General features: G+C 46.4%; 1 protein-coding gene across 1 annotated transcript in view; it reads left to right on the top strand.

The window, feature by feature from the left end:
• Window positions 1-9821: 9821 nt before the first annotated feature.
• Window positions 9822-26372, top strand: part of crb1 (crumbs cell polarity complex component 1) — a 58473-nt gene continuing 41922 nt past the window's right edge. Inside the window, exons 1-6 of the mRNA XM_033029129.1 lie at window positions 9822-9954; window positions 12376-12963; window positions 14475-14670; window positions 17504-17643; window positions 20540-20722; window positions 24253-25212. Coding sequence (XP_032885020.1) covers window positions 9822-9954; window positions 12376-12963; window positions 14475-14670; window positions 17504-17643; window positions 20540-20722; window positions 24253-25212 — 2200 coding nt within the window. The remainder of the gene's footprint in view (window positions 9955-12375; window positions 12964-14474; window positions 14671-17503; window positions 17644-20539; window positions 20723-24252; window positions 25213-26372) is intronic.

The following is a 26372-nucleotide window of genomic DNA, read 5'->3' as shown; positions in this document are numbered from 1 at the left end:
CCAGTGGCAGGTTTACTTCTTTTTGTAAATCCTTCGTTGATGTTGAGGCGTCGGTGTCTGGGTTTGTGGTTTGGTTGATGTTGGAGGTTTGTGTATCTTCCAAGAAGGCCGGTCTGGGCCATGGCCTAAGAAAGACTCATGTTTGGTGTACTGGACCTTCGAGCTTTCACCAGTCAGTCTTGTTCTACTGGTGGGTGCGTAAGGGTGCTGTCTATGGCCGTGTGTTGCAAAGCAGTGCCAGTGCTTCCTGTTGGTCCTGCGACATGTCCTTCTCATCCACTGTGCGGGTGAAAGCTGTTATCCCCGCTGTTTAGGAGTTTCCATATACAATTATTTATTACAGGAACATTCAGGGATATACAGTTACCCGGTGTCAGGTGTCCTCCAGGTTTTGGCCAGTCTGGTCTGGCTGTATGAAGTTGGACACCATGTCCAGTAGATTTTCACGCTCCTGCACCCCCTGCACACTTGATTTCTGTTCTGCAAACCCCTCTTCAGGATCAGCCCAGAACCGACCCCCAGTACTCCCCTCTGACGAGGGAGAAGCACTGTGCAGCCCTACAAGAGGTGCTGCTGTGGGTTTTACATAGAGCCCACAGTGACTCGACTCCATCTCCCGGAGCCTGTCACGTTGGAGCAAATGCTCCACACACCGCTCCATCCGGCTCCAGCGCTCACGGTCGCTGGCCGCCCGCGGCTGCTCAATGTCGGACTCATCTGAGTCCACGACTTTGATGGTTTTTTGTTTTGCCTTACCGCCCGGCCGCGGAGTGGATCTGGCCGGTGCGGAGGCGACATCGGGCACAGCTGATCCCATTATAGGTGATTCAAGTGCCGCTGGCCGCTGCTGGCCCACCAGCTTTGTCGCAGCCCTCGTTGGTTTCTTCGACTTTTCCATGCTCCCTACCTGTAATCAGCATGGGAAAACACAAAAAGACCGCAGAGTACTCTTACCTGCAGGTCCTGGTTTAAATTGTCGCTACGGGGGAACGTCGTTCTACCCCGCCTCCTGCCGTTTTCGACTTGCCAAAGTCGACGGCCCCATTCTGAATAGTCTCCCGCCCGGCCGTGGTGTTCTGGCCGGCGCGGGACCAAAAGTCGGCACAGCTGATCCCACTTACGGGGCTTGTGCCTTCAGCTGCTGCTGGCTCCCGCAACTTCGCGGTCCTCCCCAGCCAGCTTTACTCGCAGCACTTGTGGACACTATTTTGTCCAGCTTCCCCCCCTGTGTAAAAACAGCGCGGGGACAAAAACTACCGCAGAGTAAATCACTTACCTGCAGGTCGCGGTTTCAAACTTACCGCTGCGGGGGAACGCTCCACCCCGCCTGTCGTTTCGCAAGCGTGAAAGCGATATGACACGCATGCGTCCTGGCGGGGTTCTTCACGTAGTCACTCACGTGACTCCGAAGTAAAATTGTGCGAGGGGACTCATTGAAGCAGCCAGCATCTCTGGCTAGAAGAAATTGGGTGACGTTTTGGGTAGAGACCCTTCTTTAAACTCCCTCTGGTTTTAGTGTTTTTAGTTTAATTTCAAGTTCAAGTTCAAGACAATGAAACTCTTGCTTTTTACTTCAGCACACAGAACATAATAGGTATTGACTACAAAACACATGAATAAATAAACTGATAAAGTGCAAAATGACAGATAATGGGTTATTAATATTCAGAGTTTTGTCCGAGCCAGGTTTAATAGCCTGATGGCTGTGGGGAAGTAGCTATTCCTGAACCTGGTCGTTGCAGTCTTCTGGCTCCTGTACCTTCTACCTGAAGGTAGCAGGGAGATGAGTGTGTGGCCAGGATGGTGTGGGTCTTTGATGATACTGCCAGCCTTTTTTGAGGCAGCGACTTCGATAAATCCCCTCGATGGAAGGGAGGTCAGAGCCGATGATGGACTGGGCAGTGTTTACTACTTTTTGTAGTCTCTTCCTCTCCAGGGCACTCAAGTTGCCGAACCAAGCCACAATGCAACCGGTCAGCATGCTCTCTACTGTGCACCTGTAGAAGTTAGAGAGAGTCCTCCTCGACAAACCGACTCTCCGTAATCTTCTCAGGAAGCAGAGGCGCTGATGTGCTTTCTTGATAATTGCATCAGTGTTCTCGGACCAGGAAAGATCTTCAGAGATGTGCACGCCCAGGAATTTGAAGCTCTTGACCCTTTCAACCATTGACCCGTTGATATAAACGGGACTGTGGGTCCCCATCCTACTCCTTCCAAAGTCCACAATCAGTTCCTTGGTTTTGCTGGTGTTGAGGGCCAGGTTATTGTGCTGGCACCATATGGACAGTTGCTCAATCTCTCTTCTATACTCGGACACATCCCCATCAGTGATACGTCCCACGACAGTGGTGTCGTCAGCGAACAGATAATTTAAAGATACAGTGTGGAAACAGGCCGTTCAGCCCACCGAGTCCACGCCGACCACCGATCACCCGTACTCTAGTTCTATCCCACACATCAGAGACTAGAGTCAAGAGTATTTTATTCTCTCACGTCCCAGTTAGCACAATGAAATCCTTACTTGCAGCAGCACAACAGAATATGTAAACATAGTACTCTGTAAACAATGTTATAAACGAGAAAACAAAACCCTGTACAGACAGCACTCATATCCAGGATTAATTCCGGGTCTCTGGCAATTTTAAGCAGCAACTTTATGGCCAATGTACTGCCCCAATAGCCTTGAACTGAATTAAAACATATAGTAGCTGTAAAGGAGGATATAACGTCACTTAGAGATTTAAGACTGAAAATGGACAGTTTCTTTTTTTTCAGTAACCAAAGTTATCAACGTATAATTTTTTGTGTGTTGGAAAATAAAATATAGTGGCCCAGCTGGTGGACTTGCTGCCTCACACGCCAGAGATCTGTGTTCGATCATGTTCTCGGGCACTGTCTGTGTTGAATTTGCACATTCTCCCTGCAAGCGTGTGGGTTTCCTCCCACATCCCAAAGATGCATTGGCTTTGTAGGTTAACCTGTCTCTGTAAAATTGCTCCTAATGTGCAGGGAGTGGGTGAGGAAAGTGGGATAACAGAACTTGTGTGAATGGGTAGACAAAAATGCTGGAGAAACTCAACAGGTGAGGCAGCATCTATGGAGTGAAGGAAATAGGTGACGTTTCAGGTCGAGACCCTTCTTCAGACTGATGTGAGGGTGCGAAGGGGGGGAGGGGGCGGGAAGAAGAAAGGAAGAGGCTGATGGAGAGCTGGGAAGCGGAGGAGGAAGTAGGGACTACCTGAAATTGGAGGTCAATTTTCATACCGCTGGGGTGTAAACTGCCCAATAGGCGACGTTTCGGGTCGAGACCCTTCTTCAGACCAATGCCGGGAGGGGTGGGGGGGGGGGGGGGCAGGAAAAAGAAAGGAAGAGGCGGAGAGTAGGCTGTGGGAGAGCTGGGAATGGGAGGGGCAGGAGGGAGAAAGCAGGGACTACCTGAAATTAGAGAGGTCAATGTTCATACCGCTGGGGTGTAAACTACCCAAGCAAAATATGAGGTGCTGCTCCTCCAATTTACGGTGGGCCTCACTCTGGCCATGGAGGAGGCCCAGGACAGAAAGGTCGGATTCGGAATGGGAGGGGGAGTTGAAGTGCTGAGCCACTGGGAGATCAGGTTGGTTATTGTGAACTGAGTGGAGGTGTTGTGCGAAGCGATCGCCAAGCCTACGCTTGGTCTCACCGAGGTTGATCATACGCTGAATAACCATATTATTGTTTGGAAGTGGAAAGAGATAATAGAAATTGCATTCATTGCAACGTGTAAAAAGAGTTGAGATACTGTATTATAATTTTGCTGCATGTCATTGTGGTATATCATTTCTTGATTGGTGAATATGTTGAGTTTGCGTCTTTATTTGAAGCAGAAATAATATGTGAATGCTTCATTGACCATAATTCCGAATGGTAACTGCGCACTTCATCTGAGCACATTATCGCACGTGTCATGCCAGCCGTCTTAAATGACCACCTAAACTGTCATTTGGCAACCTAAAAAGCTGCCGAGGTTGCCCGGCTGGCAACAGGGAAAAAAAGTTAAGCGAGAGCCCTGATCTGCCTCAACCACCGCCCCTGGCAGTTTATTCTGGGCACACAGAACTCTGTTAAAAAAGATAACTTGCCCCACACATCCCATTTAAAACTTTGTTCCTCTCACCTTAAAGAAATCCTCTCATCCTTGACATTTCCATCCTGGGGAAAAGAGTATCTGACTGTCTACCCCATCCACATTCTTGTTTTGTACTTGATTGCGCCTCTGTATAGTAAGATTTTGACTGCATTGTATGCATGATAGCTAGGTACATGTGACAATAAAGAACCATTGCTTTAGTTACTTCTTACAGATGTTAGAAACATAGAAAATAGGTGCAGGAGTAGGCCATTTGGCCCTTCGAGCCTGCACCGCCATTCAATATGATCATGGCTGATCATCCAACTCAGTATCCTGTTCCTGCCTTCTCTCCATACCCCCTCAATTCAATTCAATTCAATTCAATTCAATTCAATTTATTGTCATTTGGACCCCTTGAGGTCCAAACGAAATGTCGTTTCTGCAGCCATACATTACAAACAAATAGACCCAAGACACAACATATTTTACATAAACATCCATCACATTGCTGTGATGGAAGGCCAAAAAAACTTTTCTCTCCACTGCACTCTCCACCCCCCCCCCCGATGTCAGAGTCAAAGTCAAAGCCCCCGGCGGGCGATGGCGAATTGTCCCGTGGCCATTAAGACCACGCCGGGTGATGCAAGGTCGCACACCGGGTCTTGATGTTAGAGCCCCCGGCGTGCGCTCACAGAGACCCGCCGCCATTCCAAGCCGCGCGGGGCGGTGCTGTAAGGCCCCGCTCCAGGAGCTCTTCAACCCCGCAACTCGGGCGGGAGAAGTCGCCGCTGCGGAAGCCCCGAAAAGCGGTCTCCCTCCAGGGACCCGCGGGCTCCCGGTGCCGTCCGCCAAACCCGCAGTTGCAGCCACCGAATCTCCGGGGGTCGGGTCGCAGCAGCGTCCACCACAGCTCCACCCGCTCTGGACTCAGCCAGCTCCGCGACGGTGAGGTGAGTAGTCAGCACCACAGCCCCCGGTTTTCCTGTTGGAGGCCGCTCCTCGTTGCAGCCCCAACGACAACGGAGACCCGACAAAGAAAAGGTCGGGTCTCCCGTGCAGGGAGAGATTTAAAAGTTACCCCCAACCCCCCCCACCACCCCCACCCCCCCACACACATACCCCAACAAAAAATAACAAAAACTACATTAAAACATAGACATAAAATAATAAAAACGCAGACGGACTGCAGAGGCCGCTGCAGACGAGAGTCGCGCCGCCTACCGGACCCCTTTATATGACAACGTTATCATATGGAACCCCTGATCCCTTTAGCCACAAGGGCCACATCTAACTCCCTCTTAAATATAAACCAATGAACTGGCCTCAACTACCTTCTGTGGCAGAGAATTCCACAGATTCACCAATCTCTGTGTGAAAAATGTTTTTCTCATCTCGGTCCTAAAAGACTTCCCCCTTATCCTTAAACTGTGACCCCTTGTTCTGGACTTCCCCGTGCGATAATGTGCTCAGACGAAGTGCGTAGTTACCATTCGGAATTATGGTTAATGAAGCATTCACATATTATTTCTGCTTCAAATAAAGACGCAAACTAAACATATTCACCAATCAAGGCATGATATATACCACAATGACGCAGCAAAATTACAATACAGTATCTCAACTCTTTTTACACGTTCCCCAACATCGGGAACAATCTTCCTGCATCTAGCCTGTCCAACCCCTTAAGAATTTTGTAAGTTTTTATAAGATCCCCCCTCAATCTTCTAAACTCTAGCGAGTACAAGCCGAGTCTATCCAGTCTTTCTTCATATGAAAGTCCTGACATCCCAGGAATCAGTCTGGTGAACCTTCTCTGTACTCCCTCTATGGCAAGAATGTTAATTCTGAACAAATAGATGAGAGATTCCTTGTTTAAGGTATACAATCCTTAATTTCAGAGTTAGTTTGGTAAAAATATGCAGCTGAAACTGCTTATTGTCAGGTTAATTTGTAGTATTGAACATGTTTTATGAGTGTGTCTGTGTATGATAACTTTATAAAAGGACGCAAAGTGCTGGTGAAACTCAGCGGGTCACGCAGCTTCTCTGGAGAACATGGATAGGTGATGATTCAGGTCAGGACACTTCTTCAGACTGATCAGACTGAAGGGTCCCGACCCAAAACGTCACTTATCCATGTTTTCCTACCTTACCCTCTGAGTTACTCCAGTACAACCAGCATCTGCAGTTTCTTGTTTCTATATGATAACGTTATCATATGGAACGGTGGCGCAGCTGTAGAGTTGCTGCCTTACAGCGAATGCAGCGCCGGAGACCCGGGTTCGATCCTGACTACGGGTGTTGTCTGTCCGGAGTATGTACGTTCTCCCCGTGACCCGCATGGGTTTTCTCCTCGATCTTTGGTTTCCTCCCACACTCCAAAGACGTACAGGTATGTAGGTTAATTGGCTTAGTAAATGTAAAAATGGTCCCTAGTGGGTATAGGATAATGTTAATGTGCGGGGATCGCTGGTCGGCGAAACTAAACTAAACTATTCATGTTCCAAGGAGGACCCAGTGTGGGAGAGGTGGGGTGGGGGCAGCGAGAACTAAAAGGGACTTGGCGTGGAGGGGACCACCGAGATCTAAGAGGGGTGGGGGGATTGGGAAAGAAGGAAGAGGGACTATGTTGAATACTTTGTAATTCTGTAGGCGTCCTTTACATGGTGACACTTGCATACTTGTACTGTATACCAACAACAATCCTCAGTGTACCAAGTATACCTGACAATAAATTATCTATCAATCGATTAATCAATCAATTTTCCAGAGAGGACATTTTCCTAGTCTGAAGAAGGGTCTCGACCCGACCCATTCCTTCTCTCCAGAAATGCTGCCTGGCCTGCTGAGTTACTCCAGCATTTTGTGTGTTAATTTTCCAGTGATGCGGCCTGACCTCTGAGTTACTCGGGTACAAACTGCATCTGCAGTTCCTTCTTTCTATATTGATAACGTCAACTTTGGCACAAAGTCCTATTTTGGACATCTAGTTGCTTTCTAGTGACAGGTCAGGTCGGGGGGGGGGGTGAGTTCCCCCGCCACGGGTAATCTCAATCCCCGTGCTACCTGCTCCATGGTCGGGTAGTCGGCGACTAAACCGTCTCCCCCACCTGGTTTGCCAGGTGAGGAGGGGGCTGTGGACCCCCAGCAGGACCAAAAACAAGACCTGTCAAAGGGCGGATGAGCTTATCGTGAGCCAACGGCCGTCCACACTTCAGTAGAAGTTGCGATCACTGTCGTACATAGCATTGTAAGGAATGATGGTAAAGCACACACACCAAAATCCTATACTTCCAGCGGCGGAAGTCCGCAGGAACTGGAGGACAGAGATGTGTGGTGCGTCCGTCACCGTTCCAGTTGGAAACCAGCACCACTGCGTCGCTAATGTTTTCAACGATGATGAATGAACGAAAGTTGCTTTCCCAGACACTGCTTCATTTTTAATCCTTGTGAAGCCCACCCCCACCCTACATGGGGGTCCTGCAGTAATTAGGATTTAGTTTAAATACCATGTCAGAGGATGGACATTTATGGCTGTTGTCATGCTCAAAGGAAGCCAACAAATAAATCAGTCATCAAAGCTGGCATTTTGAAATCAATTTGTACGCACGCTAATGGTATCCCTGTGCTCGATATTTGTCAAGAATAATTTGACAAAAGTCCCAAATCCAGCAGTTAATTGTGTATATTTTTTCTTCTGGAACATCTGACATGTCAGATTAGTTTTATTTAACTTAACATGAAATAATCCGTGTTGGGAAAAAAAAAATCTTGCCTGAAAAGCAAAGATGACCCCCCCCCCCCCCCCCCCCCCCCTGTGTTAATACACTGAGAGACTAACCGATTTCTCAATGAGAAATATGGCAACTTGATTGCAAGGCTGCAAGTGAAGCTTCTAAAGTGGTAACGTGAAAGTGCACAAAATAATTGTATTCGGTGCAGGTCTGTGGGTGAAGGAAGCTAAATTGTGTGTTGAGGCAGTGTATGATGTGCAGAGCAGGGCAAATCTCCCAGCTTCATTCTAGTTAGGGACACAGGCACTTCACACTGACCCTCACTGTGACCTGGCACCAGTCCAGCTCATTATTTTTGCATTTCAAAAGAAATTTCAATCACCGACTCGGGCGTAAGTGCAGACTAGCCCTCCAATCTTCAGTGCTCATCACACATACATTTTCTCGCGTTTCATCAGCACTGACAAATGTATATTAAACATTCATCCGCAGACTGGATTGCAATTTTGTTTTAAGTAGGAATACAGGATGGTTTTTATTGCAGCTGCTCGGTGCAGCAAAAATGTTTAAAGTTTATTCATAACACTGTAGTAACACTTCAATTATCTCATTCAAAGAGAAATCTAGATTTTCACCCAATTTCTGTTTGATGTATAATCTCCAGTTCCTGGCCTTAGGCTTTGATCATTTACGGGCACAGATACAGTTCTCAATGAATATTTTCCACAATGTGAATTCAATTATAAAAGTGTATCATAAGAAGGGTCTCGACCCATTCCTTCTCTCCAGAGATGCTGCCTGTCCCCGCTGAGTTACTCCAGCATTATGTGTCTTATCTTTGGTGTAAACCAGCACCTGCAGTCCCTTCCTACACATTAAAGTGTTCAATGGTGTTTTTATACTTATAAATGTTTTATTTGCAGATAATCTCACAGCAAATGGTGATGATTAATATGTATGAATATTACCAGGGGCAGATCTACCTTCCGCCTCATTGGAGACCCTCAGACGATCTTTAATCGGACTTTATCTTGCACTAAACGTTAATCTCATTATCCTGTATCCGTACACTGTGGACGACTTGATTGTAATCATGTATAGTCTTTCCACTGACTGGATAGCAGGCAACAAAAAAGCTTTCCACTGTACCTCGGTACAGTGACAATAATCTAAGTTATACTTAAAGCAGAGATAAATACATTCTTGATTAGGAAGGGTGTCGGGGTTATGGGGAGAAGGCAGAAGAATGTGGTTAGGAGGAAGAGATAGATCAGCCATGATTGAATGGTGGAGTAGACTTGATGGGCCAAATGGCCTAATTCTGCTCCTATCACTTATGAACCTATGAATAAACTAACTTAAAAGAATGTAGAACATAGTACAATACAGCACAGGAACAGGCCCTTCGTCCACAATGTCTGTGCCAAATATGATGCCAAGACTCATTCTCATCAGTGTAGGAAGGAACTGCAGATGGTGGTTTAAATGGAAGATAGACACAAAATGCCAGAGTAACTCAGCGGGACAGGCAGCATCTCCAGAGAGAAGGAACAGGCGACATTTTGGTTCGAGACCCTTCATCAGTCTGAAACGTCCCGAAACGTCGCCCGTTCCTTCTCACCGGAGTTGCTGCCTGTCCCGCTGAGTTACTCTAGAATTTTGTGTCTATCTTCTTATTCTTATCTGCCTGCACATAATCCATATCCCTCTATTCCCTGAATATCTATGTGCCCACCACCACCCGGCAATGTGCCCAGGCACCCACCACCCTCTGTTCAAAAACAAAACTCGCCCAGTGCTTCTCCTTTAAACTTTGCCTCTCTCACCTTAAATCTATGTCCTCTAGTCCTTGCCATTTTCACTGTGGGGGTAAAAGGTTCTGACTATGTACGCTATCTATTCTTCTTCTAATTTTCTATTGGCATGCCACATGACACTGCCTCAAACATGCCAGGACTTCTGCTTTCAAACTATCGCTCAATGCCTGCTTCTGAAGTGAGCTCTCAGCTCATCTCATCACAACAAGAACACACCTCCTTCAGTATTCAGGGGAGACGATCTGTCGTCTGGAGGTTGCAGGGATGCCTGATAGAAATCATGAAGCATAGTTCGGGTAGACAGTCAGAGCTGTCTGCACAGTGGCGCAGCGGTACAGTTGCTGCCTTACAGCGCCAGAGACCCGTGTTCGTTCCTGACTACAGGCGCTGTCTGGGTGTGGAGTTTGTACGTTTTCCCCGTGACCTCAAGGGTTTCCTCCAGGTGCTCTGGTTTCCTAACACATTCCATAGATGGGCAGGCTTGTTGGTTAATTGGCTTCTGTAAATTGTCCCTGGTGTGTAAGATAATGCCAGTGTACGGGGGGATCGCTGGTCAGCGCACTCACTTTGCTGTAGGGCCTGTTTCCATGCTGTATATCTAATGTCAAACGCTATTTCTCTTGAGGAACAGAACTGTTACTGGCTTTTGGCATACATGATCACTTGAGTTTAGTCCATAAAGCCCTGCAAGCTGGGAATCCCTATTGCACAGGAGAATTGAAGGAATCTTTCATTCTGCTGGCTGCTGTCCAAGTATTCTTTGATTCTGATTGTGTAAGTGACTGTACTGATCAAAATGTGCACCAAAGCCTGTTCTCTGTGATAGAGACCTCCTGTCTTGACTAAAGACACGTAGGTTTTATGCAGCAGTTAGCTTTACAACCCTCTATGCAACGGCAGTCCTTGTTCCAGATTACCCTGCCGGAGATGCGATTGTTTTCCTGGTCGTATCTCCGGTCGCTCTGCGGTCTAACGTCATGGAGCCGGAGGCCTCTCTCGGGACTGACTTTGAGCCCCACCGTGGAACGTGGACTTACGTGGAGCCGATTCCTTGCCTGGGATCACCGCACCGACCACGGCCTGCGGACTTTAACATCAAGGGCTCACAGACTCGGGAATCCCGGGAAGCTCCAGAACCGCACGATGTTCGATTAACCCCAACCCGGGGTAGATCACATGGTGCGGAGGAGCTGAGATTCCCCTCTCAATGCAGGGCCCGATCGTCCCGAAGAGGAAAGCTCGCCGACGGCTGCGGAAGTTAGATTGTCCCCATAACAGAAGGTTAGAGGTCCCCGACCACTGGAGGACAAAGAAGGGAAGGGATTGGATTTTTTTTTGCCTTCCATCACAGTGAGGAATGTGGAGGAGTCACTGTGGTGGATGTTTATGTTAAAATGTATTTTGTGTGTTCTGTTGCTATATATTTGTATGACTGACTTGGCAAATGAAATTCCTCGTATGTTGCAAAAATTACTTGGCTAATAATATATTATTATATTGTATTGTATTGGTTGTTCCAATGCCATAGGACTATAGCTCTCCTATGCCCCTCTGAGACATAACTATAAACAGCAGGCGCATCAAGATACCAACAACACTGTCTCCACACAATTCTTCAAGTTCACTGGAAGGATAGGACCATAAGACATAGGAGCAGAATTAGCCATTTGGCCCATCGTGTCTGCTCTGCCATTCGATCATGGATGATGTATTTTTCCCTCCTCGGCCCCATTTTTCTGCCTTCTCTAAGAAAACTAAAGTGAGCATCCTGTTAGCACAAATACAGCACAAAACCGGCCCTTCGGCCCACCCCGTTCATGCCAACCATGATGCCCTATCTACGCTGTGCTGTATTTGGTCCATAGTCCCTCCAAACCTATTCTATCCATGTACATGTCCCTTTTAAATGATGTTGTACCTGCCTCATCTACCTCCTTCCATATACCCATCACCCTCTGCGTAGGAAAAGTTGCCCCTCAGATTCTTTCCTCTCTCATGTTAAACCCATGTCCTCTGGTTCTTGATTCTCCTTTCTTTAGTTTAGGTTAGAGATACAGCATGGAAACAGGCCCTTCGGCCCACCGAGTTCACGCCAGCCAACGATCAGCCATACACTAGTTCTATGTTATTTCAGTTTCACATCCTACACACTAGAAGCAATGTACAGAAGCCAATTAACCTACAAACCTGCACGTCTTTGGAATGTGGGAGGAAACTAGAGCACCCAGAGAAAACCCACCCGGCCAAAGGGCGAACGTACAAACTCCGCACAGACAGCACCCGTGGTCAGGATTGAACCCGTGTCTCTGGCGCTGTAAGGAAGCAACTGCACAGAATGATACAATGACGCATCAGTAGAGTTGCTGCCTTACAGTACCAGAGACCCGGGTTCGATCCTGATTACGGGTGCTGTCTGTACGGAGTTTGCACGTTCTCCCTGTGACTGCGTGCATTTTCTCCGGGTGCTCCGGTTTCCCTCCCACATCCTCAAAACGTATGGGTTTGTAGGTGAATTGGCCCACTGTGAATTGTCCCTAGCGTGTAGGATAGTGCGGGGTGATCGCTGATCGGCGTGGACTCGATGGCCTGTTTCCGTGCTGTATCTCTAAAACTCTCCCGTTGTGCCACTGTGCTTCCCCCCACCTCCCGCCCCTCCCCCTGTGAGTTGTGATCCTATTTGCAGATTAACTCAGTGTGTTCTTTGCCCACTTCTCTAGGTTGGTGCTTTGGTGCGGCTGTGAACAAATGCCTGTCCAGCCCCTGCCGGAACAATGCAGCATGTGAGAGTGTGCTGCATGGCTACCTGTGCCACTGTCCCCGGGTGCCCGTGGCGTTCACGGGGAAGGACTGCGACGAGCTGCTGGACGCTTGCGCGTCGAGCCCCTGCCGGCACGGCGCCACTTGCAGGAGCAACACCTTGGGCACGCCTGCCTTCACCTGCCACTGCCCGCCCGGTCGGACAGGAGCCGACTGCGAGACCCACGCCGGCAGATGCGCCAGCCTCCCCTGCTTGAACGGCGCCACGTGCGTGGACGATGGCACTGGTTACAGTTGCGTCTGCCCGCCGGGCTTCACAGGCACCGACTGTGGAGCCCACCTGGGTGGGTGTGCGCCAAACCCGTGCCAGAACGGTGCTGTGTGTCGGGACAAGCCCGGCAGCTTTTCCTGCTTCTGTGTGCCCGGTTACCAGGGCGGGCTGTGTGAGATCGAAGTGGATGAGTGCGCCTCGGAACCCTGCAGGAACGAATCCACCTGCCTGAACAAAATCGACAAGTACCTCTGCCTCTGCCCACCTGGTCTGACAGGTAAAAGCTTCAGCGTTGATTTTGTTTTGTTTTGGATGCTCTGCTATGTTGGCAGGGACTAGCAGCACAGTAGTGTAGTGGATAGAGCTGCTGCCTCACAGCACCACTGACACAGGTTCGATCCTGAGCTTGGCTGCTGTCTGTGGGTGGAGTTTACAGCATTCATCCTTGGACCACACAGGTTTCCCCCGGGTGCTCCGTTTGACTCCCACATCCCAAAGAGCCCAAAGACAAGTGGGTTTGTAGGCTAATTGCCCTCCTAAAAACGGCCATAATGTGCGGGGAGTGGATGTGAAAGTGGGATAAACAGAACTAGTGATTGATGGTCGGTGTGGACTCAATTGCCCAAAGGACCTGTTTACATGCTCTATCTCTCCAAACTGAGCTAAACTGTACTTTGTGCTCTGTATCCTCTCCTTTGCTCTATCATTGCTCTATAGAAACATAGAAAATAGATGCAGGAGTAGGCCATTCGGCCCTTCGAGCCTGCACTGCCATTCAATGTGATCATGGCTGGTCATCCAACTCAGTATCCTGTACCTGCCTTCTCTCCATACCCCCTGATCCCTTTAGCCACAAGGGCCACATCTAACTCCCTCTTAAATATAGCCAATGAACTGGCCTCAACTACCTTCTGTGGCAGAGAATTTCACAGATTCAACACTCTCTGTGTGAAAAACATCTACTTCTTCTTCTTGCGTATGGCGTGCACAGCCTAAAGTTGTAGGGCAACTTGTTCTATTTGATCTTATTTGATTGTGGACGCCAGGTTGATTGCATTCGTCAAAACAATGCGGACCACGTGAAGGTGGTAATCTCCCACCCCTTTGCTCTATATATTGTTGGACTTCTTGTATTCATGTGGAGGATTATCTTAGATATTTGGACAGCATGCAACACAAAGCTTTTCCCTGTATCTCATTTCATGTGACAGTTCCTTCCCAGCTGTATCAGGCAACTGAACCATCCTATCACAAACTAGAGAGTGACCCTGAACTAATATCTACCTCATTGGAGACCCTCGGGCTATCTTTAATAGGACTTTACTGTACTTTATATTGCACTAAATGTTATACCCTGTACCTGTACATTGTGGATGGCTCGATTGTAATCATGTATTGCCTTTGTGTTGACCGGTTAGCACGCAACAAAAGCTTTTCACTGCACCTCGCTACATGTGACAATGAACAAAAACTAATTTACGTGAATAACAGCCGCTCTACACCACTGCATGCTGGTCTGTAAGCCAAACACTGACAAACTCTCCAAGTTCACTCTAGATATCTACATGTGCAATATAGAACAAAGCTGCCCCTTTTTACTCTTGCACTTTATTTTTACATTATTTAATACAATGTTTTTTTTTAATTGTCTGCTGTACATTGTGTTTTGACCACGTGCGAGCAAAGCACCAAATCAAATTCCTTCCATGTGGCAGAGTTGGCCAATAGGTTGATTCTGATTTTAAAATAAATAACCCTAACCCTAATGTATTGTGTTGTACTTTGTAGGCACTGATTGTGAAGTGGAAATCGATGAATGCTTGTCGCAGCCTTGCTTGAACGGGGGCCACTGCCAGGATGACTTTGCAGGCTACACCTGCAGTTGTGCTCCAGGGTACATGGGCAGCATCTGTGAAACAGACCTCGACGAATGTGTGAGCCGCCCCTGTCAGAATGGAGGGAAGTGCATTGATGAAGCCAATGGGTAAGTTATAATACTGGCAAAGTCACGGAGACATCAGCCTGTGATTCGAGAGCAGCAGTGAACTGATGATAAGAGGATGTTAGGCACAGAGGGCTGGAGTAACTCGGCGGGTCAGGCAGCATCTCTGGAGAGAAGGAATAGGTGAGATTTTGGGTCGAGACCCTTTTTCAGATTGCCTCTAAGAGGCCCTTAAGAGGATGTTGCTAGTCCTCGAGGGCCCAAGCTATAGGGGGGTTGCACGTAAGGTCATCGGGTGAAACGGCGTGACGCACGGAGCTGCTCAATCCATGTGGAGGACATGGCAGCCCACGGCATACACTGTTAATACACGAAACGCGCACTTTCCTACCTGATAAAAACCGCCAAAATGGTCAATTTTTGCACTGTAAATAATTGTTGAAAGGCTAAATTTATCAGCTAAAATAAATCAGCTGAATAAATCAGCTAAATCTATCATTAAAAAAATCTCCACACTTTTAGTGTGTGGAAAATTAAGTTTTCTATCATTAAGCTATTGAGATGGATATTTTGGCAAATAATAAAATGTCCTGACAACTTAAACACCCACTCCCTTTCAAAGATATTGTCAATTTGCTGATGGTGATTATGTCCAATTAACTGCTAACAATTATGCCATTCCTTGCCTTGCATCTGAGTAAAATGTAATTCAAAACCCATGTATGGTTTGCGATTTTTTAAATGATAAATTTTTTGCATGTAAAAACGCACTTGAGAACCATGGGCGATTAAAAAAAAAATTACAGCCAGTTTTATCATTTCTGAAACTTTTTAGATACCAAAGGAATCAAGAAAAAACACAAATAATGCCTTACTGTTAATGAAATGCAGTGAGCAAAAGCGACAATTCCCAATATTTTCAATCTTGATATCTGTACGGCCAATGTTCGCCAATCACTTTAGCTGTTGTTGTCCCTTCAGCTGTCGCTTCTCTCTACCATAATTTCTCTTCACTTTTGGAATTCTGAAGTAGGATAAATGTCTCTCACGCTTACCCTGAGTTCCACAATTATTTACCGCGCAAAAATTGACCATTTCGGCGGTTTTTAACAGGTAAGAAAGTACGCGTTTCAACAGTGGATGCCGTAGGCTGCCATGTCCTCCACATGGATTGAGCTGCTCCGTGCGTCACGCCCTTTGACCCGATGACCTTACGTGCAACCCCCCTATAGGGAGTGGTTGGGCAGGCTCGGACTTTATTCCTTGGAGCACAGGAGGATGAGGGATCTCCCTCTTGCAAAATTCCCCTTTGATTCCCCTTCCCATTCCCACAATGTCCTTTCTGTCCTAGGCCTCCTCCATTTTCAGTGAGGCTAAACGCAAATTGGAGGAACAGCACTTGATATTTTGCTTACAGCCCAGCAGTATGAAAAGTGATTTCTCTAACTTCAGGTAACCCTTGCATTCCCTCTCTCTCCATCCCTCCCCCACCCAAGTCGTATCAGCTTCAAAGTCGACAGCTTGGGTCTCAATGTCTATACTCGTGCTAAATGGCCTCTATCTTTTATCGTTGTTACTTTTCGGCATATGTTTCATTCATTTGTTCTAAATCTCTCCACATCACCATCTATATCTCTCGTCTAACTTTCTCCAACTCAGTCTGAAGAAGGGCCTCAACCCGAAACATCAGCTATTCCTTTTCTCCAGATATGCTGTTTGACCCGCTGAGTTACTCCAGATTTTTGTCTACCTTGGGTGATCTTATAGAGATGTATAAAAAAAATCATGAGAGGAATAGATAGCATCATTGCACAGAGTCTTTTACCTGGGATAGCGGAATCAAAAACGAGAGGACATAGTTTAATAATAATAATAATAATGGATGGGATTTATATAGCGCCTTTCTAATACTCAAGGCGCTTTACATCGCATTATTCATTCACTCCTCAATCACACTCGGTGGTGGTAAGCTACTTCTGTAGCCACAGCTGCCCTGGGGCAGACTGACGGAAGCGTGGCTGCCAATCTGCGCCTACGGCCCCTCCGACCACCACCAATCACTCACACACATTCACACACAGGCAAAGGTGGGTGAAGTGTCTTGCCCAAGGACACAACGACAGTATGCACTCCAAGCGGGATTCGAACCGGCTACCTTCCGGTTGCCAGCCGAACACTTAGCCCATTGTGCCATCTGTGAGAGGGGCAAGATTCAATGGGAACCTGGCAACTTTTGAGGGCTGTGGGTAAATGGAATGAGCTGCCAGAGGAGGTAGGTGAGGCAGATACATTAATGTTTGGATAGGTATATTGAGAGGAAAGGTTCAGCGGGATATGGGACTAGCGAAGATGGTGCACCTTGGTCGGCATGGACGAGTTGGGCCGAAGGGCCTGTTTCCGTGCTGTATGACTCTAAGAGGCATACGTTTCAGAGGCATCTTCCCACTGCGACTGTTTCTGTAATAATCTGCGGCGATTATCAGCACTTTCCAGGGGATACGAGAACTGGTTGAATTAGACCGATAAAATGTTTTTCCTCAAACAACTAAACTTACTATGACACACAAAGTATAAAGTAGAATCATTAATTGTACGTTGCTGAACATCTCCCTGCAAAGGTTTCCACCAGGTGCTCTTGTTTCCTCGCACTGCCAAAGATGTTGGGTTAAGTGGCCACTGTAAATTGTAGTGGTGGTCATTGAGTCATATGGGAAGGTTTCAGTCCTCTAGAGTAGATAATGTACAATATTGCAATCCTTAATTCTAATAATGAATATCATTTTGCCTCAAGACAGTTGGTTTGCTCATTATTCTCAGAGATCACCGATTATAAATAATATTTAAATGCAGGCTGCCTTTTGTTTGCTGATACCAGGTACAGGTGCGGGTGTGTAGACAGCGGTTACACAGGTCTGCACTGTGACATCCATGTCCCAGGCTGTCTTTCACATCCCTGCCTCAACGCCGCCACCTGCCAGGACATTGCTGGGAATTACACTTGTCACTGCCTGCCAGGTTTGTGTTTTTACATTCTGTACAAAGCACTCGATATTACAATGTTAGAAATATCAACAGTCGTATTAAGCTAATAAACATTTATTACACGTGTATAATCTTAATTTCTCTAATTTGGGGAAGTTATGGCCATATATATATATATATATATATATATTTATGTTTCCCACCTTTTTCACATGTCTTATTGTGCATGTTCAATGTAATATCAATCAGTTGTCTGAATGAAAATATTAGTGAGTGCCATTAATCATTTTTCCTTAGCTTAGACTGTCAAAGAATAGGTGGGATTATGGTTTATTAATGCTACATGTACCAGGATGCAGTGAAAAAGGTTTGCTTGTGTGCTATTCAGTCAGACACAGAGTGCTGGAGTAACTCAGCGGGTCAGGCAGCATCTCTGGAGAACATGGATAGGTGCCATTGTGGGTCGAGACCCTACTTGTATTGATACTGATTGTAGTGGAGGAGGGAGGGGAAGAAACTGGAAGAGACACACAATCAAGAAATACACAAACACTACAGGAAGTGCAAAGAGAAAAATACAAGAGTGTGGAACAAAAAGTGTTACAATTACAGAGAAAATGCAGTTAAAAGTTACAGAATAGTGCTTTTGAGGTGAATAATTGAAAGGCAGTATCACTGTCACACGTTTCTAGTAATGCTGCAACCTTTTAAAAATAAACTTCAAAAATATATTTCATACAAAAAGTTGGAGTAACTCAGCGGGTCAGGCAGCATCTCTGGAGAAAAGGAATAGGTGACGTTTTGGGTCGAGACCCTTCTTCTTGAGTCCAAACTGGAAAAGCAGCCTAGTGGACTACAATTGTCAGAGACCATTGTAGTAACCCAGGGCAAGATCAGGTGGTGGTACCTACCTTCCTCTCATCTGATTGTCGGTCTATCTTGCTGATTGAGATATTCTGCAATTTGACATGAATAGGGTGGGTGGATCGACAAACTAAGGCGGGGAAGGAGAGTGTAGGAAGGAACTACAGATGCTGGCTTATACCAAAGATAGACACAAAGTGTTGGTGTAATTCAGCGGGCCAGTCTGAAGAACGGTCCGTCCCTTTTCTCCAGAGATGTTGCCTGACCCGTTGAGTTACTCCAGCACTGTGTCTATCGTGGGAGGGAGAGGGTAGGGGAAAGGAAAGACTCGAGTACAAATCATGGGGAATCAAAGAATGGCCTTGCAAACTTGAGTTGTAGGGAGATGATGGATGGGCTGCAACCTTTATTCTTTGGAGCGTCGGAGGCTGAGGGTGAATTTATTGAGGTGTACAAGATCACGGAGGGCACGAATAAAGTGAGCGTTCACTGTCATTTTCCCAGGTTAGGGGATTGTAATACTAGTGGGCATGGGCTTAAGGTGGGAGGGGGAAGATTGAAGAGATACCTGGGGCAACCTATTCACTTAACGGGAGGTCTATATCTGGAATAGGTTGCCAGAGGAAGCTACAGAAGCAGATACTATTCTGTATCTGTTACGATTTTTAAACAAATTTGTACAGAAACAAGGATGGGAAGGGAAGGGTTTAGAGGGATATGGGCCAAATGCAGGCAAATGGGACTAGCCCAGACCAAGGGACTTTTTCCATGCTGTACAGCCCTAGGAAAAAAACTGGAAAGAAGACAGAGGAGAGAGTGAATGAGTGAATGAATAAAGCAGGACCTGAATATATTCATCTGTTAACCCAATCATTCCTGGGATCATTCTCTTAAACCTCCCCTGAACCCTCTCCAACACCAGCATATCCTTCCTCGGATATGGGGCCCATGTCCTCCCCTGTACTTCATTTACTAATTTCTACTTCAACTAGTTCAGTTCAAGGAATTTGGAAACAGTAGACTTTAGTTTAGGAGTTTGTCGTGTTCTCAACCCTCCCATCACTGCGCTCCCTCTCCAAGACTCTCCTGGGGAGAGTGTTTATCCTGTTAGTTTAGTTTAGTTTATTATTGTCACAGGTATGGAGGTAGATGGAAAAGCTTTTTTGGTGCATGCTATCCAGTCAGCGGAAAGCCGATACATGATTACAATTGAACCGTCCACTGTGTACAGATACAGGCTACAGGGAATTAAGGTTTAGTGCAACTTACTTACTGCCTATTATGCCTCCTGGCATGTAGGACAGCAACAAAGGTCCTCCACACCTGTGTGTTCTGGGCTAGCTTCTGGACACTTCCCCAGGTCAGATCCATTGTTTTCATTTCCTCCTCTACAGTTCGACGCCAGGTGGTTTTGGGTCTCCCCCCTTTCCCTTTCCCTACCGGTGTCCAGTGCAAGGCTATTCTTGGGATGCTGTTTAGTTCCCTTCTCAGTACATGGCCAATCCAGTTCTTAATGACTCCGACCATATGCTGTGGGATCCCATACATTCGTAGCACCATTGACATTCATCCTAGCATCTGTCGAGAGCCCTGGAAGTCCATCCCGCCCAGTAGTGTTGATTCCTTCAGTTGCTGTTTCCGTAACATATTTGTTTTACGAGACAGGGTTGTCAGCCCTGTGCTCAACCCCTAACCTGGAGGACCAGTGGATCGCTCTTCGTCACGAATCTACCCTTCGACCTGTCCAGCATGGGAGACCCTAACATGAGATGAATCTCCCGCTGGCATAGCTCTAGGGGTCACTGAGACACACCAGCTCCCCGACCACGACAAGGTTGCAATCCAACGGGGTGGTATAGTGCAAGATAAAGTCCAATTACAGACAGTTCAAAGGTCTCCAATGAGGTAGATGGGAAGACAGGACTGTTCTCTAGTTGGTGACAGGACGGTTCACAGCTGGGTAGAAACTGTCCGTGAATCTGGAAGGTTGATTTAATTTTCATTTGTGCCATTGTGCTGTCCAGATTGTGAAGGTGGATCTTATCTATGTGAACATTTCCTCCAGGTTTCACGGGGCCACAGTGTGAGACGACTATCCAGGAGTGTAGCAGCAATCCATGTCTACACGGGGGGCAGTGTGTGGAACTCACCTGGCTGAAGGTGTATGGAAATGCCATCGACGTGCCTGCAGTCTCCAGCTCTGAGCGTGCTTCCGGCTACATCTGTAAATGCCGGCGTGGATTCACAGGTAACCTAAACGTTTAGGTGACATTTCGGGTCGAGACTGGTCTGAAGAAGGGTCTCGACCCGAAACGTCACCCGTTTCTTCTCTCCAGAGATGCTGCCTGTCCCGCTGAGTTACTCCAGCTTTTTGTGTCTATCTTCGGTTTAAACCTGCGTCTGCAGATCCTTCCTACACATATGGATATTATATATATCTATATGGGAATATGCAGGGGAGGGGGAGATATGGATCATGTGCAGGCAGTGATTAGTTTGACTTGGCATTTTGTCCAGCACAGACAGTGTGGGCCTGTTCCTGTGCTGTTCAATGTCCTACAAAAGTAACCCTAACACGACTGAGAAAATCTATGACATCACCTAATCTGATTATGGTAATAAATAGCCTTTAATCTAAGATGCACTTCTGGAGGAACAACATTTTGAAACCTCTCCAGCAACGTATTTTTACAGCAATTGCAACCTAATATTTCACTTGTTTTTGTCAGTGACTTTAGCTGTTAGTGGTGAGGAGAAGCATTACTGGGGCACAGCAGGGCACCTTGGAAGCAAGGAGAGGGCTAATTCTTAAGCTCTGTTTTGCTGACCTGGTTTGCAAAGAATTGCCTGGTAAATTAAATCGGTAATCATAACAGAGGAAGGAACGATGTGTACAGTTAGTGAACAAGTGGACGAAGACAGATGAACAACACTCGGCAGGGGTTGAGGTGACATCAGCCTGTAGATCATTTAAAGAGCTTTTTTTAAAAAAGAGTTCTGGTGCAGACCCTTTTAAATCCCACTTGGAGCAATGGTGTTATCCGTTCTTAAAGCATCCGTCTTTATGTTGGTCATCACAGGTAAATATTTTTAAGTAGAATATTCTTTAAAGGTAAATGCATTAGCCTGGAGTTGTTATATTACTTTAATACTTGGGAGAAAGAGGTGGGCGTGTCATTGTGAATAATTGCCGTAGTATCAAGGAACTGCAGATGCTGGTTATTAGATATATTTTCGAATATGTATAATTGGTATTTTGTTAAGTATGCCTCTGATGAGTTTATTGCAATAGTAACATTTTAATGTTGTATGTTAAAGGAACAGGGGACTCTTAATGAATTTTGAATTTTAAGTCCGCACCGACCAGCAATCCCCGCACATTAACACTATCCTAACACACACTAGGGACAATTTGCATTTATATCAAGCCAATTAACCTGCAAATCTGTATGTCTTTAGAGTGTGGAAGGAAACCAAATACTTTAATATGGAGGGTTATAAAACAATTGGCTACTTGTAATGAAATAACTTTTAGGGAACGCAGCACATTTATTCACTTGAATTTGAACTTGAACTCACGTGAACTTGAACTTGAACTACTTTCTATTTGTGTATTTATACATTGATCAGTGGGAGACATTTGTAATGAACAGTAAACAGAGTCTGAAGAAGGGTCTTGTTTTTAGTTGACAGGAGTGTTTTCCAGCTTCTTACAAGAATACAAGAAATGCAGCAATTTACGGGAAATTCACGACAACTTTGTCAGCACAGCAGACTGACAGGGTATTTTTGAATCGGATGTCCTGGTCCTTATAGAAACATAGAAACATAGAAAATAGGTACAGTTTTGGTCTCCTAATCTGAGGAAAGACATTCTTGCCATAGAGGGAGTACAGAGAAGGTTCACCAGACTGATTCCTGGGATGGCAGGACTTTCATATGAAGAAAGACTGGATAGACTCGGCTTGTACACGCTGGAATTCAGAAGACTGAGGGGGGATCTTATAGAAACGTACAAAATTCTTAAGAGGTTGGACAGGCTAGATGCAGGAAGATTATTCCTGATGTTGGGGAAGTCCAGAACTAGGGGTCACAGTTTAAGGATAAGAGGGAAGTCTTTTAGGACCGAGATGAGAAAATCATTTTTTACACAGAGAGTGGTGAATCTGTGGAATTCTCTGCCACAGAAGGTAGTTGAGGCCAGTTCATTGGTTATATTTAAGAAGGAGTTAGATGTGGCCCTTGTGGCTAAAGGGATCAGGGGGTATGGAGAGAAGGCAGGTACAGGATACTGAGTTGGATGATCAGCCATGATCATATCGAATGGCGGTGCAGGCTCGAAGGGCCGAATGGCCTACTCCTGCACCTATTTTCTATGTTTCTATGTTTTCTATGACCCGAAACGTCGCCTATTTCCTTCGCTCCATGGATACTGCCTCAACTGCTGAGTTTCACCAGCATTTTTGTCTACCTTCGATTTTCCAGCATCTGCAGTTCCTTCTTAAACAGTACATAGAGTGTTATAATTTGAAGAAAAGTACTAACCCTAATGACTAAAACACCAAGGTGCTGGAGGAACTCAGCAGGGCAGACAGCATCTGTGGAAGGAAGGAATTGCTAGACCACATTTCAGGTTGAGATCCTTCTTCAGACGCTGTTATAAGTCCGATGTTCCGACCTGAAACATCATCTGTCCATTCCCTTCACAGATGCTGCCCGGCTGAGTTCCTCCAGCACTTTGGCTTTGCTCAAGATTCCAGCATCTGCAGTTCCTTGTGCTCCTCTTCTTATTTCTGATATTCTGATTTGTGCAATAATATATGAAAGGGGGAGGTGGAGGGAGGGAGGGAGTTTGGACAACGTTTGCCAAGTGATGGATGGATTGGAAGATGTGGAATAAGTAACAACATTGCATTGAAAAGGAGACAAAGGGGTGACAGATAAGGAGAGAAGAGGAGGAGTGAAGTAAAGCTGGAGGCAGCCATTGTCCCTGGAGTCTACTCTCTTCATCATGGCTGATCTAGGCCTTGGCTCATCTTTAAGCCCTCACTCCCCTCTCGAGGAAAAAATCTCTCTATCTCAGCCTTACCCATTCTCCCTGTACGAATGTGGCTGTTCCTACAAGAGCTTCAATTTCCTCTCTCATCCCAAAGACACGCAGGTTAATTTCCTCTGTAAATCACCCCACGTGTCGGAGAAATCAATGGGTTGGTGTAAATGGGCGTTTGATGGCGGGAATTTGATGGGCTGATTTCATGCTGCATAACCCTTTGACAACTATCTGACTCTATAAAGTTAAACAACACAGAAACAGGCCCTTCGACCCAACTCATCCATGCCAACCTAAATGCCTATATTTGGCCCATATCCTCTAAGCCTTTACTATCCACGTGCCTGTCCAATTGTCTTTACAACATTACTAAAGGAGACGAAAGGAAGTAACTTTACAGTGTGATGTCACTAATGAATTCAACAAACTTGTGTCTGTATCCACAATGCACAAATGTCTTAGAGACAATCTAAACCTAACCAGTCTGAAGAAGGGTCCTGAAACATCACCTATCTATATTCTCCAGAGATGCTGCCTGACCCCCTCGAGTTACTCCAGCACTGTGCCCTTTTTGTTTAGTAAACCAGCTTCTGCAGTTCCTTGTTTCTCCAAAGGTTTTCACTCGTTACCTGTCAGAAGAGCAAACACAACAAAAGCTTTTCACTGTACCTCGGTACATGTGACAACAAACTAAACTAAACTCGACGTATATTCCCTTCCTTTTCAAGGTTCCCACTGTGAGATAGATGTTGGCGAGTGCGACTGGAATCCTTGTCGGAATGGAGGAACGTGCCAGAATATGCAGGAGGGATACATCTGCCACTGCCCAGCAGGAAGCGAACAAGGGGTGTTATTTGGAGGCCAGAACTGCACAGATATTCTGACTGGCTGTGAGAGCCACGAATGCCTGAACAAAGCAACATGCATCCCTTACCTGCTGGATACACAACCCAGACATCGCTGCCTCTGTGCGAACGGCTACACTGGCACGAACTGTCAACTGTCGACAACCTTCTCTTTTGCTGTCAGCGGCTATCTTCGTTTTAAAACATCAATTACCGGGAAAAATGAGTCCGCGGCAAACACACCTCCCTATCGCGTATTCCTAAGGTGTAGAACCATGCTGTCCAATGCAGTCATTTTCCACCGGGGGAACAGAGAAACATTCATGAAATTGGAAGTAGTCGATGGGCATTTATCAGCGTTGCTGCAAGTAAGGAATCAGCCACTTGCAACCCTTGAGATCTTCAAGGACGTGAGCGATGGGGAGTGGCACACTGTGCAAGTGACACTCAGCAGTCATTTTGCTGTCAAACTGCTGGATAGTTCCTGTGCTGGAGAATGCATGGTCCTGAAGCCTCTAGAGATGGAGATTGGGCAACTTTCCTCTGCATTTGAAAACACATCCTTTGGTGGCACGCTGGATGTCCATGGAGATGATCCAGGAGCCACCCAGCCCCAGACTTGGCCACATTTTATCGGCTGCCTTCAGGACGTGACAGTGGAATGGAATGTGCTAGAGCTGGGCGCTCTCCCGGCTGAGGCGGCCCTGAATGTGCAGCCTGGTTGCAGCGAGAGTGATCCATGCCAGACGGATCCGTGCCAAAGCAGGGGCCAATGTGTCGATTTGTTGATAAATTACCGCTGTGATTGTTTCCGCCCATACGTCGGATTGAACTGTTCTGAAGGTAAGTAGATCATAAGGTCATAAGTGATAGGAGTAGAATTAGGTCATTTGGCCCATCAAGTCTACTCCGCCATTCAATCATGGCTGATCTATCTCTCCTAACCACATTCTTCTGCCTTCTCCCCATAACCTCTGACTCCCGTACTGCAAGGTAGTTCAAATAACTTTGAAAATTTGGGCCAGCTTTGGGCGGGCACAGTGGTGCAGCGGTAGAGTTGCTGCCTCGCAGCACCAGAGACTCTGGTTCAATCCTGACTACAGGTGCTATCTGTACGGACTTTACATGTTTTCCCTGTGACCGTGTGGGTTTCCTCTGGGTGCTCCGGTTTCCTCCCACGATCCAAAGATGTGAAGGTTTATAGGTTGATTGGCATCTGTAAATTGTAAATTGTCCCTAGTGTTTAGGATAGAACCAGTGTACGGGGTGATCGGCGCGGACTCAGTGGGCCGAAGGGCCTGTTTCCGCGCCGTATCACTAAAGTCGAAAGACAAGAAAAACTCAATGGGAAATTAGATGCAGTCGACCAGAGGGCTGATCTTGGTGCCCTTGTGTTGAAGGTTGAAGATGCGATCTGCATGTTGGCTGCATTACTGAGAAGCCCAACGTGAATCAGTCCCAACCCTCGAACAGTCTTGGAAGAAAGCACAGCTAGCGTGAACCTTCACTTTGGATTAGGTTTAGGTTTATTATTGTCACGTGTGCCAAGATGCAGATAAAAGGCTTTAGTTGGCATGCTGTCCAGTCAAATCAGATAATACTATACATGAGTGCAATCAAGCCATATATAGTGTTACAGCATTGGAGTGTAACAGTTCCAGAGAAAATGTCCAATGTACACATTGAGGGTGAAGCCATCACAAGTTTTAACATGTTTTGTATAATCTAAAATATTTAAAAGCTGTTATCGTTAACGCAAGTAATCAAAATTGTGAATGAAAAATTAGACCAATTCATATACACACTAATAGAAGAGTACACGAACAGGCCCTTCGGCCCATAATATCTGTACCGAACATGATATCAAAATAATTTCTTATCTACCTGTAGATGATCCTGTGTTCCCTGCATATCCATATGCCTATGCAAAATCCGCTATCACATCTGCCTCAACCACCAACCCTGGCAGCACATTCCAGGCACTCACCACCCTCTGTGTAAAA

This window comes from Amblyraja radiata, chromosome 10 (assembly GCF_010909765.2).
Source record: "Amblyraja radiata isolate CabotCenter1 chromosome 10, sAmbRad1.1.pri, whole genome shotgun sequence".
In the NCBI taxonomy this organism is placed as follows: Eukaryota; Metazoa; Chordata; class Chondrichthyes; order Rajiformes; family Rajidae; genus Amblyraja; species Amblyraja radiata.
The sequence above is the reverse complement of the archived record's forward strand: the minus strand, read 5'-3'. Positions and strand labels throughout refer to the sequence as shown.